Genomic DNA, 17524 nt, shown 5'->3' with positions numbered 1-17524 from the left:
TTGCATTAATTAGTTTATTAATACATGTACATATATATTTTACATAAACATATACATGATATTTTTTAAAAAGTACATAAAAGTATAAATATTGCTGCACATAGATTATCACAGATACATGGTAGTCACTCATGGAATATAACAGACTGGAATGTTTTATATAGGAATGTTCCCTGACGAATGAGGCTCCATAGACACAGAGATACTAGACTAGAAAAGAGAAAACACTTGGCAGTCACTCCAACATACATTACACAAAATAGCTGCAAAAGAACAGTTACTCCTGATATGTTGTCTGATGCCTGAAGCTTTTTTTTTTTTTGGCCAGCCTGTCTTTTTGTGAATTGAGGGATTGTCTGGAGGCAATACCACTGGGGAATACTGTATTCGGGGTTCACCATATGTTTGCTACGGGTACAACCTCTTCTGATGAAAATCTCTGAAGAGAACTGCACACTTGCGATCTTAAAAAATTTAGTGATGAAACTCGGTCAGAAGCTGTTCCAGCTGTCTTGCACTAGCCTCCTGTAACAGAAAACATACAATAAATAATGAATAAATCTGAATATCACAAAGCTAATTAATTTATCCAATAACAATTCATTGCAATGACTGATACAGAATCTTTGTAGAATGGGCCAATCAGATCTGCAGCCATCTTCATGGTTTGCTACCTTATATTTTTGGTGCTTCATTTCCAGGTACTTGGCGTGGTCTCTCTCCTGCTCCAGCTCAGCCTGAAGTTTCAGCAGTTGGTGTTTAGTGTCCGTGTCTGCTATTTCTGCATAGTTAGCAAGCTGGTTGATTGTCTGTCTGCTGGTCTGTATTATTTAAGATAAACATAGAATACTATTGCAGATTTATAATTGAAAGTCTCTTGTTTGCCAATAAATTTTACAAGATATTCTCAACAGACAATACTTTTACACAACCATATAATTTAAATGTATGCACAAGACTTTGCAGTATTTTATTATTTTGCCTGTATATGCCTGTAAGGCATGTAAAGCCAACATACTGGTATTTCATTTACCTAGCATATACTCAGTACACACTGGCATTGGCAATTCAGATTCTAAAACTGTTGCTTAAACTTGATATAGTTAGTAAACCCAAACCCCAGAACAACCATAAATGTCCAATGGAGGCCACACAAATCATTTAATCATATACCAATGGCAAAAGGTGCAAAGTGTAAAAGAAAATGTGACTGAGGTAAAATGCCTTGATTCCATATCTGAAGGGAATGGTTGGACTAGATATCAGAGCTGTTGTGAACATTTACATTGATGGAATGTCTTAAATGGGGGGGGGGGGGGGGAGGGAGGGGTGTTGTGTTAAAGAAGGAGGCACATGTATATTAGTTGTTTTGGCCATTAAAGATTTTCCATTTAGTGCCTGATTTTGGCCAAAAATGTGACCAGAAGATTTCATAAAAAAATTTTTACGGTTGTTTTCCATAATCTTTCAAAAATCTTTTCGATGGCATCTCTTGCTGTGCAAAGTTTTAAAGTTTAATGATTTCTACCATACTGAAATAATTTGGATGAAATTAAGCACAAATGTGACATGTTAGTAGCTGCTCTAAAAGCTAAAACTATCTGTAACAATGTACCCCGTTTTTCTGCTTCTTTTCACTTTGACATGCCTTCACATAAATAAAAGACACAGAAATACATGAGAATCATCTAAAATTTTCATTGACTTTTCATTGACTTGCCCAATTGGTGTTAAAAGTTACTTTGATTTTGACATAATATATATGAAAATAATTTGATTAAAGAAAACATTACAGTGAATTAATACATTCTGATAAGACAATTCTTTATGATGTGACACTGAATCATGACTCATTGTCATGGAAACCAATTGCTAAGTTTTAATTGGCTACCTTTATCATGTCCCTGGCTTTCTCTGCAGCAGCGTGGGCTCTCCATCGCTCTGACTCCAGTTGTCGCTTATGCTCTTGGTTCTCACTTTCTAATACATTCTGGGTTTTTCTGTAAGACATATCATATTTCTATTTATTCTTTAATGACTATCAAGTTCAAGAGGCATTTTAGAATAAAATACATGTACCGTTAAAAGACCAACCTAATGCTGCCATTTTAATACCTTGAGTCTAGTATCTCCTGTTGCAGCTTATCAAATTTTGACTTGAACCATTCATGCGCATCCTGCAGATGACCCGATACCTGAAAATACATAACAAAATAACAAAATCATGACCATTATAATAATTTCCTTGCATTTGAGGACATGAAGTCAATTCTAATCTCACACATCACTCATCACATTAGCTACACATCTTATCTTCTATTTATATGCATCAAGATTGACCCCTGACCTCTATTGACTCATTCTGAGCTCTTCGGAGCCGATCCTCTGTCTCTCTTCTCATCTTCTCCACTTCTTCTTGATGGCGTCTTGAATCCTGAAAGAAATCAACATCTTGACAAGTTCATTTTGACTTTGGGCTATTCAAATTAATATGATAACATATTGCTTTGGTAAAGTTTTTATCTATGATAATATGTTAATTGTATTGATATCAATAATGATATCGATAAGTACCATGATCTTAAAATATCACATGTAAATCAGCTGAATCAGATTGGTTTCTGATTAAAAATAATTTTTCTTGTTGAATGATACTTCTTCCCTTTGTGATCTCACATAATTAACGTTACGGTTACATTCAACTGCAGTCAAAATTTGTTAAACATAATTTTTTCTTTTTTAGCTTGAAAATTATTCATTGTTTAAAATATCACAGCACACAAAACTGTTAGTGATGCTTAATTTTTCATTGTTTAAAAACAACAATTTAAATCTACAGATGGGAATACTGGGAGAAGTCTGAACCCAATTTCCAAGATAATTTTTTTTTTGGGGGGGGGGGGGGGGGGGGGAGGAGGGGGTATGAAAATACAAAACATTTTTTGTAAATCAGCAACAGTCTTGACGCCACAACCTGCAATCCTTACTGATATTAACTTTGTACATTGAATATCAACTATAGGAAGTACATCGTGCTACTAAGGGAATTGATAAAGTTGGATTGGATTTCTACATGTAAGGAAGAAAAATTTTATAAGATGATGAACAGAAATGTATCTGATAATTGGAAAAGGAATCATACGTTGGGATTTAAAAACCCATTAAAAACTCTTAATTCAAACAGTACAATTTATAATTCCCTTCTGTGAAATGTCATTTACTGATGAAAATGATATATACATGTATTAAGTTACATGTATAATTGTAGGTGCTAACTCCTTATGAAGCTCTTTGCAATTCTAAAACTAAAAGCAATTCAGAAGAAAAAAAATAAATGCAAAGGAAGAATTAAAACTGTCAACTTTGAAAAAAAGGACATTGATTTGCACTTTCTCTACATATCAGTTGAAAAATGCTTAAAGATGAAAGAAAGTTACATTTCTTTTCTCTTACTAGCTACCTGTAAGTGCAATTTACATATTGTGCAAACAATTACCGGTAAGTGGTATAAAGTAAAAAAAAAAAAAACAACAGTAACTGGTAAAATGTCTTTCTTTTCTGTGTACAGAAATACAGATGAGGAAGCACATTACTGGTAATTTAGGTTTAACAATTCATGGCTGGGTGAAAACTGCACAAGGTCACTAGGTCAGTACACGACATGCATCAGTGCACTGCAAGTTCCACTGTCTCAGACTCCGAGATACTTACCACTACCTTAGATTTATGCTTATGTTGTCCATTGTCTGCATCAGATGAATTCTGTCCAAATACACCCAATCAAAACTTCAACTCATTTATCAGTTTCAATAATTCAAGATAAAATGGGATTCCACACCCTTTCCAAAAATGATGGCTAAATCTTTCTTACCAAGCAAGCATTATCGGTGGTTAAAAAGTCTGACCTTGATTTTTTTAAAGTTTTGTTTATCGTAAATAGTTTTCCCTCTCTGAATCACTATCTACCTTGTATTTTTTCTTGAGCTCATCCTTCAGGATTTTTTCTTTCTCCAGAGCCTTGTCTCTCTGCTTGACAAGGTCATTTGTTCTGAGCTGAGCTTGAGCAAGCTGTTTAAGCTCGTCTTGGAGCGAGCCAATCTGTATCATGAACGAATTGATCATCTCCCCTTGTTCAGCGTTTCTGTGAATGTACTCATCTCGTAGTTTCTCTAATTCTTCAATCTCCTCCCGCATCATCTGTAGAAACAATTTTCTGTATACTCAACACCTACACACTGTACTTTAAAACTGTTTTTCAAATTCTACTAAAAATTGTGTTCAACAGAACTGAATGTTTACATTAAGCTTTCATGTTTTTTTTAAATAAACAAGTACTGATCTTGTTCTCCCACCAGACACCCCTACCTTCATCCTCTCTGAGTTTTCTTCAAGGTCTTTCTTTGACCTGTTCAGATACTCTATCCTCTTCTTCTGCTCCGACACTTTGTCCTTCAAGTTTTGGATCAGGTTGTCAGAGTCAGACTGCTTGTGGCGTAGATCCGTGTTTGCCTTCACCAACTCCATATTCCTTGTTTGTAGGTTATCATTCTGTTTCTTAATCTGTAAAACAAAACATTTTCATACACTCATATATACCATTAGTTTATCATGAAAATGTGAGAAAAGTTTCCACATTCGCATCGAAAATATATTTTGTAAATTTTACAGTATATATTACGGTAGAATGTTTCTTGAACTGTGTATATTTACCTCGCCTATGTCTTTGAGATTTTTGCGCTGTGATTTATCTCGCTCCTTTTTCAGGTCCCCTCGGAGGGCCTCCATTCGCTCCTCGAACTTCCTCATCTCGCGCTTCCATTCCTCCTGCTCCTTGTTTCTAAAGCATTAAGATTGAAAAAACAAATAAGAGAAAAATAAATACACAATTTATGTTTATAAATCAATAGAGAAAAAATAATGTCACAACTACACACTTGAACTCATTGAATACAAAAATAAATAGTTTATATGGTTTCTAAATCTTAAAAAAAAAGGATTGGATTGTAGGCACACTTGTCTTGATATATTCATGATAAAGTACATGTATATGAAGCAGAGTCCTGCAATTCCACTATAAGAATTTAACATTTCAGAAGTACAGGTAAGTCTGCTAAATATGATTACATGTACTGGTATATGATTAAAGCAAGTTTTGCCTGAGATACATATATACATATATACTGTACATTGTACCTGTATAAGACACAGGTATAGGTAATTGTAGGTTAATTCACTAAACAAATAAACTTACAATTGTACAAGATTAGTTCAATCTCACAACAATTCTTAAAGATACAAGTATACAACTGCAAAAAGTAATTGTGATACATATACATCAACTCAGAATACATGTAATGTCAGTTCTGTGGTATACATGAATTACATGTATAGATGAAGGAGTACTTTCTTCTGACATTTCATCAAGTACAGTGTTGTTATAGCACACAACAGTATATCTCAATGCAACAGCATGTAATATGTAATATTTCATATAAAGTGTATTAAACGTAAATGTGGCTATTTGAATAGTACATGTAAATCATAATGTTATTACAAATTGTAAACTCAGGACTGCAATGAAAGTGAAAAATTGCACTCTAAAGAAAGTGTTCAGCAACACAACTCACATTTCATAACTGAAATAAAATTTACACAGTCATGTGAAAAATAAATAGGATGAGTCTAATTGATTAAGCTTATGTATATACCAATTACCATTTGAAAATCTCAGTATAGTCTATACTAGATACATTGAATATGTGGCAAAAGCTGAAAACACAACTGATAAATCATCAAAAATACCGGTATATACCAGAATTAAAGCTTAATGATATACTTGGTATGTACATCTTGTCAAGTAATTCACTCTAGAACATTCTAATCATTTCATTTTCACCAAAAGTTAGCTTTCAAATACTAGTCAAACTGTTTTATAATGGTCCAATTCTAAACCACACCATATTCATGTACAAGGGGGGGGGGCTTCTCATGTTATCATACATCTGATTTTTTTAATGTGCACCAAAGGCCAGCTTGTTGTCTTTTGTCCTCATGGCCAGTATATAGGTATAAGGTATAAATAATATATAAGGGTCAGTGATTGTCTTACTTTTCTGACTTGAGGTGAGCCATCTGCGAGTCCTTCTTCCCGAGATCGACCTGCAGTCCCTCCACCACAGACTGTAGCTGGGAGTGAGAGGACATGACAGCCTCCAGGGTGGCAGCTATCTCCTTGTTGACCGCCTTCGCATCATCCAAATTCTTTTGGAGACTGCTCACCTGAAAATACAAAGTTTGTAGATAAATTGTTTGATTCATTCACAAAGAAATTTTTAAAAAACTGTATTTTTGTTTTGTTGATGATTTGATTGTATGATTTGCCATTGAAAGTATGGTGTGTAAATGATTGGAAAAAAATTGAAGAAATAGAACAAAAGCAAATTGATCCGAATCACTTTTTCTAGTATTTTTTCAGCTATTTTTTGGACCTTGTCCTATACATGGAGGTTAAAGTTACCAAAGTATACATATTGCTTTCCTACACCCAGGTTTACTTGCTAAGTATATATACATCAGTAGTAAGATATCACTGAGTATGAAATAAAGAGACAAGACACATAGTAACTGATGATTAATGTGTTAAAATGCTGTTAATTTTTCTATGAACATGTCGTTAGATAAGCAGATTTAACGTGGCAATAATCCTCGATCTGTCCAACAGCTCATCTGTACACAAAAGAACTAACACAGTCAATCATTACGAGAACATTTCACTTCAAACCTCTAATTCTGCCTCTGTTATCTGCAATACAAGTAAATTTTACTAGCAAGGAATTTCAGTTACCGTTACCCAGCATACCTCAAAGAGCAACTTTTTTTTTCAATCTGTAAACTAATCTATCCACTAATGATATTCTCATTTTGCCAATTAATTCTGGATTTTAAAATTTCTTTATGTTAACTTTGACTTCCCACCTTTTTCTTTTCCCTTTCTTCCACTTCTTTCAGTTTCTCCATCAATCCTGATTTCTCTCTAAGCACCTCATCACGTGTTGTTATGGCAAATGTGTAGTCTCGTTCCCTGGTTTCCATGGAACCCTGGGAAGTGCGGAGCTGGTTTTCCATTCTCTGAACATTGATCTTTAAATCGCTGATTTCCTTTTGAGCCTATATCAGTTATCAAACATAAAGCATACATTTTCTTGAACCTTACAAGTAATTAAGTTTTTAGATAGCAAAGCTTTATTAGTTACCGTAACTTTGACTGCTGTTGCTGAATGTATTGTTTTGAATGCAAAGTACAAAATACTGTGAACCAAACAAGATTTAATTCACAATTTTATATCTTTCATCTTGAATAAATTTGTTACCACACAAAAACAATCATAATACAGGTCTTATTATAGATTAACATGATAATTTTGAGATATCTTACTAGATCATATCTTGACTGTAGGCTGCTATTCTTGGCCCTGAGCTGCTCAGCGTCAGTACTGGAGATTTTGAGGATGTCCACCTGACCGCGGAGCTCCTGAACCTCTGTCTGTAGGCGGCCATTGTCGTACGCTAACTTATTCTTCTGCTCCATCATGTCTTTCATCACCTTCTCCACTCGGCTTTGGGAATCCTAAATGTATGTACCAACATAACAATGACATATACAATCAACCATAAATTGATAAATTTTTTTTGTGGGGGTGGGGGAGTCACATTTTTCCTCTTTATTTCTGAAATTCACATATCAATAGAGGAATGTGTTTCTGGTTTAAAAAAAAAGACAGATATAGATTGTTTATCACAAACTCACCCTCTGCTGGTCAAACTGAGACACCCTCTCCAGCAGAGAAGCATTTTCCTGCTCCAAGGCATTCCTCCTCTTGGTCTGTGATTCCAGCTCAGATTTTAGCTGATGAATTTCATTGGTCAGTTTGCTGTGTTCTTCCTGCATGGTGTCCACTGTCTGACTGACCTAAATCAAGAAAATTAATTATATACAGTAAAACATGGTTATAGCAAAGTGCCAGGGACAACCCAAATTTGTTATATCTAACAATATTACTAAATTCATTTCAGATATAAGAATAAACCTAATTTCACTATACCAGTAAATGTGAATACAAGTATCTCAACAGTTCACATCTTTTATCATACATGAACTGAACACATAAAATGTTTCCTTAGAGAAAAATAGACACTGGGATTGATGTTCTGACAATACACACATACAACAAAGCCTACTCAATAAGTACTACTCATACCTCTTCAAGCAGGTTCTCTTTGTCCTTGGTGAGTTTGAGTTTCTCCTTGCTGACCAGGCTATACTTGTGTTTGAGTGCGCTCAGTTCCTTCTCCAGCCCCTCTGAGGCCATGTTGTATTCCTCATCCTTGGCAACATACTTCTTGCTCAGACTCTGTAACTCCTTCTCAGAATGAGCCCTGAAATGGTCAGATAAAATTTTATATCACTAGTCAAAAATTAAATCAGGGATGGAAGACAAGGTTCCTTAAAATTGTTCATTTCACAATCCATGGTATCCAGGGAAAAGAATATCTACAGAGACACTTACTGCCAATCCTTTTTTTAAGATTGTTAATTACAATGAAGACAAATTCTATCTCCACAAATACATTAAAAGTCTGAAACTTTAATCTATCCACTTATTATCAATGTGTGATGTTAATGGAATAAAACTTAGAGAGGTTAAAGTATTACCTGTATTATACAGTTTGAGAAAAACTATGAGTTATCATATATTTTTAAATAAACATAATAACTTACAATTTTTTCTTGAGAGTTTCATTCTGTGATGTAAGTTCCTGTACTTTGAGTTTACTCTGCAGTGCTTCCTCTTCAAACTTTTGTTTTTCATTCACTCTCTTTTTCTCTGCCTGCACATGAACGTACACTCAATCATCTTATTAAGCTTTGGTAATCATCAAATTTTTAAAAATGTAAGGTTATGAAAACAATTCTGAGCAATGGTTTGAAACAATATGAGAATTAAATGCAGAGTAATATGGCATGAAAGAGTAATTGCCTTGGTTCAAAGAGTAATTGCATAAATTAAAGAGTTTTCATGTGAAGATGATACATGTAATGATACTAGTATATTATACATACATTGAACATAAAAGAATTCCACTTCCATTCAAATAACCCTTAATTGTACATATGATAATAGAGTGACCAGATTATGAATAGAACAATAGTGGATTGAACCCTATTCCAGTAAACCCTTCACCAACACACAATAACCTGTACTATGTCAAAGGCACACATCAACTACCAACAAAATAAGACAGCATCATTATACTCAATCCTTTCTGAAAAGCTTCTTTTATCTATTAAAACATTACTCTGTTTTTTCTGTTGTACCGTGTTTTACTGTCAATATTTATAATCTACAAGCAATATACATTACATTAAACAATCTAAGCAATATTGTATAAATTTATTTTATCACTGCATACATTATTTATTGCATAAATATACATTCATTTGATTATAATACATGTATATAACATGCGTATTCAGTTATTCCTTGACCATTTTGGTCAGCTGATTAATTCCTAACCAAGATTCATAAGAAAGAGGTTTCCTATTCTATCACACACAAGTACTATTACAGCTGAATCTATCACTAAATGTAGACGAATCGATGAGATGCTAATTCAATGTTCTGTAGATGCTGAGAACCTACCTCTAGTTCACGTTCATGCATGGACTTGATTCGCTCCTTCTCCTCTGAGGCAGAACTGAGGATTTTGTTAAGATGTTCATTCTCTTGTTCTAGCTTGGTGTTATTGGACTGATACAAACAGAAGCTAATGTTAGTCCTATACATGAACACAGTACGGTCATTCACATACTTGTCCTATATGGTTATCGATGGTGAATTTGTTATCTGACATTGTTAAGATTTTTTTTAAGTTTTGAGTTCTGAAAACATGATGTTATTCACAATGTGTTATATTTGTTTTTAATTAAAACACTTCAAATGTAAAATGATGCAATGTTAGATATATTCCTTATCCCATAATGCTTAGTTGTAATATTTCCCAGGTGCCCTACACAGGCTTACCTTCAAACGAGAAAACTGATTGGCTAATGTAATTTTGTCTATCAGAAGCATTTCCTGTGTAATGTACATATTATTTGAAGACTTTCCAACCTTTAAAACTTTTTTGTATAGTAAATGATCAAAGAATAAAAAAAAAGCAAGAAACATTAAGAATGTAAGCAACTCTTATGCCTACAAGAAAATAAATCTTACTCATGGGTGAAATTACTACAGTCAGAAGTAATGGGTATGATATGCTACATGTATGATGATCAAGAAGTTTATAACAGCTTTGAGAAAAATGAGTACCGGTACTTAGTCTAATAACTTTTGAGAGGAACTGTAATCAGATGTACAGTATACCAATTGAAAAAATATTCTAGAGGATAGTGTCTATCATGATTACACAGGTACCTTTTGCTGGTCCACAATGACTTGGGTCTGTTCCAGTTGCTTTATCAGGTCCTCATACTGAGTTCTCAGCCGTTGCATCTCCGTTATCAACAACTTCCTGTCAGATTCGGCAGATTCATAGTTCTTTCTGAGTTGTTCTGTTATGAAAATTATTTTCAAAATTCTTCCATTTAAAATTCTCATTTTCTGAGGTTGACACTCAATATTTCTCAAGTACAATTCATGGTAGCTTTATTCTATAACTAAAAGTACATGTATATTTATTTCGTATGGAAATCCTAAGCAAATTCTAATACATGTATCTCTTACCATTCTCCTGACTGGTTTGTGTGAACTGTGACTCATACAATTCCCTCTGAGATTTCTCATATCTCAATTCTTCACGAACTTTTACTGCATCACTCCTCAAATTGCCACAGTCATTTGACAAAGTTTTTACCTTGAAAGGATAAATTAATTAATTAATGCATGAAAAACAAAAATAAACCATTGCTCAACTTGATATTCTAATACAAAAATTGATTACTGTTTACACTTACACATTCAGTGCATTAATTGAAATAAAGTATAAAATGCACAATAATCCTGTTTTGTTCATGATTAATGCTTAGCAACATTATTACAATTATACATTTTTATACCTCTTCAGAGGACATTTTCCCAAGTTATAAATCCATGGCATTGACACAATGAAAAACAATCATTCAACATGAACAAAAAAAGGACAAACTAATGAAAAATGTCAGTATCTTTAAATGTCTTATAAAACAATGACATGTCAACGCATTACAGCTGTAGCATATAGTGAGAATATAAAATCTAATTCTGTTGTTTGAAAAATAAATACAAAGGTGGACAGAGCAAACAAATGTAAAAATTCTCATGTTGACTGAGTGTGTTACTGCTTATTGTTTTTTGTTCACCTGTATCCTGAACTCATGTCTTATCAACTAATGTACATCAAACCTGACCAATGACAGAACTAACATTTAAATCCTCCCGGTTCAGTGGTATCTACACAGGGATTTGAAAAAATTTATTGACATAAAAAGGACCTACATTCAAAGCAATACATCGGAACTTAGAAATAAAAATCTTTTTGATCCAAGATCAAGAAGGATTAATAGTTTATCAAAATATTTTCACCTATGTTCCATAGGTATATAAAACTGAGGCATGTTGGGCGCTAAAGTAACAGTTTGAAATACTGGAATAAAATCTCTCTAAGACATTGGTTGGTGTTACAAAGTTTTCTGCTAGAAATTGATTTTCTACAATGTACAGGTATTTTCTTGATGGAGACAAATAGAATTTTTATTGTTATTGTTATACTTCTCTCAACCAGAAATGTTGGTTTTGATTGAAATTTTGTACATGTGCATGTCGATTAAATTGTATTCTGACTAAGAAAACGCAGGTGTATTTTGCATTATTCACAGTCTAATTAATAACTCAGTGAGTGAGTTGTTTGAATCGAATGACACAAAACAACAAGCAAATTAAAAGAGAAATCAGAAAACATTACAATAACAAACAAATAAACAAAGAACCATGAAAAAAAATTTAATATCAGTTTTGATTTTATGTACCATATTTGGTAACACACTAGAGAAACAAAAAACAAATAGTTTTTTTATGTTCAAATGGATCTCTGTTTTATTGCCTTATTTACCAAATCTTTTAAGATAAAATACCCATAATCAGTAAATCTTACCTCTTTACTCTCTGACTCAACAATCGATTCCATTTCCCTTATTCTGGCTAATAAAGTGTTATGAGATTCTTCTAAACTATGTCGTAAACTTTTCTCTCTCTCTATTTCTTCTCGCAATTCATTAATACGTTTTTGGAATTTAGATTTCTGCGAGGACAACTCATCTGTTGCAGCACAAATAGTTTCCTACAATCAAAATTATTTCATATTACAGATAATTGTACATGTATGTAATTAACAAGTTTTCAGTAAGAGTGGAGCACTATTTGACAAATAGTTTCTAGAGATGGAAATTTCAAGTTATATAAACAAGAATACATGTATAAAGAAAAGTTGTATTATTATTTTTCTTATCATAAATCCCTATACATTTGTCTTTGGGAGATGGGATGGGGGTGAGTAAAGAATTATTTTGAAACTTTATAGAATGATACATGTATCGAATATATGAGGAAATGAGAATATGATCATTCTTTCTTATTAGGAATTTTATAAATGCACACACAGTGAGCATGATGAGTTAATTAATACATGTAATACATATCATTTACTGGAAAAAAGAGAAAAGAATTCTTACTTTTGAAACAGTAGCATTATCCAGTTCTGTTTTCAGTTGCTTTATTTCTTCCTTGGCCTTTAATCTTGCCTCGTGTTCTGTTTTTAAGTCCTCTGTCACCTGATTGAGTTTTCTTCTCATTTTTCCTAATTCTTGTTCATACGTCTCTTTTAACATATCATACTTTTGCTCATAATCTTCATCTGAACATTTCATTTTCAAATCCCTGTCACCTTGTAAATTTATCATGTTCAATTTCAGGGTCTGAATTACACTCTCCGTTTTACACACTCTTGACACAAGTGTTTCATAATTATCCTTTAGAATATCTACGTCCACTATTTGAGCTTGGTAAGGGGAAATAACTTCCCTTTGATCCATCACATCTCTTTCTGCTGGTCGAGTATTTTTTCCAAACCCCATTGTTCCCAATTTTTCAATCAAGTCTTGTGTGTCATGTTCTGCAGCCTCTAAGCGTTTCTCTAGAACCTCCAGAGTCTGTTGCGATGAGGGCCCCTCCATTGATATTGACATTGGTGGGATCACAGCTCTTGACATTTCAACTCATGCACCAACTCTCCAGTTTGTTACTTTGCTGTCTGAACCTGTATACAGCTCTTCATTGTTGAGATGCGTGATTCAAATCAGTTCTGTTGAAATGGATTAAAACCGGACTGTGAATCAAAGATATTAGATTTTATCTCAGCTTTTCAGCATGCTTCACACATTCTAAAGACAAAGTAATGATAACATTCCTAATTATGCTTGGCACTGACATTAGAGGTACATTTAAATCCCCATTGAGCACAGTGATCCAATAATGGGTTGGAATTCTTGCAACTTATGCCTGAACAAATAAAAGGTTGGATACAAGTTATTGACAACTTCAGAGATTTACTGATTTAAGATAGCCTACAAGACAGCGATATTTTCGCTGAACAAATCAACTGAACGAGGCAGTTAAACCTCTATGTGTATATAGCAAACATTCTGTAGGGGCTTTAATACATCAAGTTGTTGACTTTTCAGCTATATTTCATTGTAATATCAATGGAGTGTATAAACAATACAAAATGAAAGTAAAATATTATGCCCATTAGAATATATTGTATTATAACAAAATGTGCAAAAATGTACCGAACAGTTAGAGTTTAAATAGCACTCCGCGTTAATTAAATGTAAGCAAGAACACTATGCAAACGTGTCTATACATGTTACAAACTGCATGAAATATATTTCAAATTCAAGACATAGGAATTGAATAATTGATTTTTTTGTAATAAACATTGTAAATATCAGCAGCAATAGCTAAGACGAATGTTAAATTTGTCTAAATTATTTTTTTTTTTGGTCTTTGTGAACAAATGCGTCGATGGAATGTCAATGCATCACTTTCTTTACTGTAAAGCAAAAATTAAATATCTAATCATGAATTTAAATACTTTTTAAGGTGTCCCTGAACTTTTAAAACTTCATAAAAACTGTATGTAGTCTTACCTGATTCTTAAACAATTTTACATTCGAAATATGTGCTGTCTTTTATCTCGCAGACTCCATATTTGTATACAAAAAATTTGATTGGTCGAATCGCTTTGGCTTTAATCTGTTGAGTGTTTGACATATGGCTAATCATTTGATGTATTTTTCAAGCGCCTTATAGACATTGTCGATGCATTGTATAAAATAAAACCAAACCTTGTCTGGAATATTATACAATGACGGGTATTTATAATTTTATTAATATGTAAACGGTGTGACCGTTGGACCGAGCGCAGATTTAACACAGTGCAGGTTGATTTATGTATGATAAAATATATTTAAAACGCACACAGTAGGATCCGCTCATACCATTCGTCAAAGTTAAACTAAACGTCGCGTGCTCCGTCTACACATTATGACGTCATATTTCAGACGTAAAACGTTCAAGTTTTGTATTCGGAAATAGCCGAAGACAGTTACGCGATTCCGAATTTTTTTTATTTCTCCTTTTATTGTTCATCAATTTTATTCATATGAATGCCGCTGTAATAAAATTGTACTTTGTTCAGTATCTAAAAGATCAGTTCCTTGACGTTTATGTTTTTATTTTCAATCTGATAATTTGATAAGACATACATAGAACAAGTCGTGTTTCTTGATTGAAGCACTATTGAAACTTCTCTGGTTTCCTTTTTAATTTCTTTTAATTCAAATTCACTTCTATTGAAACACTAGAACCTATTAAAGCGAGTTTAGGGTCAATAAACATCGAAAAGTACCTGCAATCAATGATCGAACTAACTTTTTAAAAACAAAATGGCTGCCAATATGGCGGCGCCCAGGGCTGGAAGAATTTTTCTTTGGCCTTAGTACCCCTGATTCAACATTCATTTTTCACTGATTTTCTTATATATACGTGTTACCATTAATCCTCGCTTCGCGAGGCGGGCTTCGCCCGCCTCTCGCTGCGCTCGGTATTAAACGCAATTTCATGATTTTTTATTGACATAATAATGGCTGAAATCAGGGACTATAGTATACGTCCCAGACATATACTATTTTTTCATATTCTGTGAAGTTACAAATGCCTACCTGGATACTCTCAGGCTACTTTCGGTTTTACAGAAACGTTCGGACATGGATATATTAATACTGGCATGCCATGTATTTGATTTTGAAATGCTTAACTGTTTAATCTTTAATTTTCACATTATTTTTATCTATAGGGTATTCTAAGACTTAGTACAACGAATGACAGAATTGGACAATGGATAGCTGAAGATTGGTATTGCGCAACTTGACAATGTTCAGCAATTGACATGGAAACACACGAGGAATTACCGTATAGTCTGGTGATTGGTTCACTACTGATGGTCCTGGTGATGTCTTTTGTTGTTACACGAGTATTAACAGGAACATGTAGGTCATATTTGATATCAAACAATCTTTGTTTTATTAAGTCTAGTACCAGTGACGTACGTATATACTATTGTAGATACGTCCACAGCTCAGTTTGATTTTGACCTTTCCCTTATTGAATTTAGAAATTAAGTTTAATGCTAATTATGCCGGGAGATTCTTTGACAGACTCTAACACTTTCACATATTTAATGCACGGTGATATGGAGGGAGTTCACGTCAAAGAAGTCATGGGTTCTTGTACAATATATGCCAACTCTTTTTAAAGAATTTTTAATTAACAATAAGATAACTGAATACGCAACTAATGTGGATTTCTTCTGAATTTCGAGTTAGACACCTTTTAAAAAAAACCAAAAAAAAAAAAATAAATATGGGTTGTGTGGTTAGTTGTGATATTAACTAAAATTGTGTGCACTTTTGACGTGTTTTTTTTTTATACAGGTAAGAATGCTGCCGATTTGCGACCTGTACCAAAACAAAAGTCTAACTGAGTCATACCAGCTACACCATATCTAGCAATACGAATCGTCGATTTATTTATGTAATAAATACAATACAATAAATATATAAAATTGTTAATTTCAGTTTGTTTACGATTAGTAACCCCAATTTACTATATATGATATGTCAGAGTAGTATGTTTGTGTAAATATAAAGTGTATACACCTGTTCGGTCTGTTTATTTTTAGTGAAAGTTTCTCGATTTCCAAAGACCTTCACAGTCGCACATGTTAATAAAGTTTAACGTTCAAAACCATCTATATCTGAAAGCAAAGTGTGATAATGCTTACTTAACTATGCAAGTCTTAGAGTTAAACTATATTCTAATTGTTTATGTACACTCATCTAAAATACTACCCAGTATTCTTCAAAATAACTTCTATAACGTTATGACTAAAAGTCGTTACAATGGACTGAAAATGACAAATCTGGCAGAGAGTAGACCAGAAATCGGAAGCACATAACGGGTCAAACAGTAAACTTATCACCGTAGTTTGTGATGACGCCCAAACCCGTGACTATGTCTCTGTACTAGTGGTGTAGGAATACATAATCTAACGTATATCAATAGTAAATATAGTCAAGGAAGGTCATTCACGTGGGGTATACACCTCGTTACAAAATGACTAAAAGCCGTTAGACCAATCAAATCACACCTCTACCCATTCATCGTCATTTACGCCATATAGTCCTTACAACTGGCAGACACGCTTACCTACAGAAAGACCCCGAAATACGGCGGGGGTCGTACAGTAGAGGGTGACTTCATCCTGATTATATTATCTGATTTAATGTTATGCATGTATATATAACCAATAATAAGATACACATTGAATGAAACAGTCTTGTTGCCACAGAAACGCATTTTTCATTGCTGCAATTTCCAAAGCAATAACTTTTGCAGTCAATCATGCAGCATCAAAAATCAAACCCCGTAATATACTCAGTTCAGATCATATAACAGTTAACTTTAGCACGAGCTGTAAGCAATGAAGTGCATGGACCTTTGTCTGTACCATTCACAGGCACCTGACATGAGAAAAATACGTTAGGTGCCTGTGGTCCAATTTGCTAAAGGGAAGGGCTACCAATTTTATTAAGATAAGGATCTATTTTAAATAAAAAGTAAGATAAAGTATAGTGAATGTTACCTGTACTTCTCGGTTCTCTGACTTTGAATATCATAAAATTACTGATAGTTTGTACATCATTTATAGAATATAGTATTTATGATTATTATACTTTCATGTTAAATACTGAAATCTGATTGTTTAGACGCAGTTGATAATCCGTTCTATTACCCTCAGCGTTAGCAACACACTTAGCAACGGGTAACACAACGAATTGTTACATGCGCGTAAATTATGTGCGTACGGT

The 17524-nt window shown here is 33.5% G+C and overlaps 1 protein-coding gene and 1 long non-coding RNA gene across 11 annotated transcripts; one reads left to right on the top strand and one right to left on the bottom strand.

Moving 5' to 3' along the window:
* LOC105340193 (coiled-coil domain-containing protein 150) lies at nt 1–14376 on the bottom strand. Of its 10 annotated transcripts, none has more exons than XM_066079459.1 (24): nt 14243–14376; nt 12767–13395; nt 12190–12375; nt 10785–10914; nt 10476–10612; nt 9702–9809; nt 9257–9283; nt 8780–8889; nt 8259–8436; nt 7808–7969; nt 7436–7627; nt 6976–7167; nt 6782–6802; nt 6110–6279; nt 4711–4837; nt 4366–4560; nt 3967–4197; nt 3712–3762; nt 2348–2434; nt 2116–2195; nt 1892–2000; nt 1616–1648; nt 675–821; nt 1–525 (listed from the first exon to the last, which is right to left on the bottom strand). In XM_066079459.1, the coding sequence occupies exons 2-24, from the start codon at nt 13301–13303 to the stop codon at nt 475–477; spliced, it is 3261 nt and encodes a 1086-aa protein (XP_065935531.1). In that variant the 5' UTR covers nt 13304–13395; nt 14243–14376; the 3' UTR covers nt 1–474. The 10 variants fall into 10 exon arrangements, with proteins under 10 accessions (XP_065935531.1, XP_011444429.3, XP_065935537.1 ...); XM_011446127.4 differs by having other exon boundaries at nt 12767–13419; nt 14243–14369; XM_066079465.1 differs by lacking the exons at nt 9257–9283; nt 9702–9809 and adding an exon at nt 10083–10136 and having other exon boundaries at nt 12767–13419; nt 14243–14369.
* LOC105340195 (uncharacterized) lies at nt 14341–16225 on the top strand. Its single transcript, XR_902124.4, has 3 exons — nt 14341–14467; nt 15451–15643; nt 16088–16225. It is a non-coding gene; the product is annotated as an uncharacterized lncRNA (long non-coding RNA).
* Nucleotides 16226–17524: the final 1299 nt, after the last annotated feature.

The sequence above is a fragment of the Magallana gigas genome, chromosome 3 (assembly GCF_963853765.1).
Source record: "Magallana gigas chromosome 3, xbMagGiga1.1, whole genome shotgun sequence".
Classification (NCBI taxonomy): Eukaryota; Metazoa; Mollusca; class Bivalvia; order Ostreida; family Ostreidae; genus Magallana; species Magallana gigas.
Note: the sequence above shows the minus strand (reverse complement) of the source record. Positions and strands in the feature narration are given on the sequence as shown.

Coding starts and splice junctions, on each gene's coding strand:
- LOC105340193 (XM_066079459.1), bottom strand. CDS start 13,303: ATGTCAAGAGCTGTGATCCCACCAATGTCAATATCAATGGAGGGGCCC. Junction 12,376..12,766: donor ATAATGCTACTGTTTCAAAA/GTAAGAATTCTT, acceptor TTTTGATTGTAG/GAAACTATTTGTGCTGCAAC. Junction 10,915..12,189: donor TTGAGTCAGAGAGTAAAGAG/GTAAGATTTACT, acceptor TATCCTTTCAAG/GTAAAAACTTTGTCAAATGA.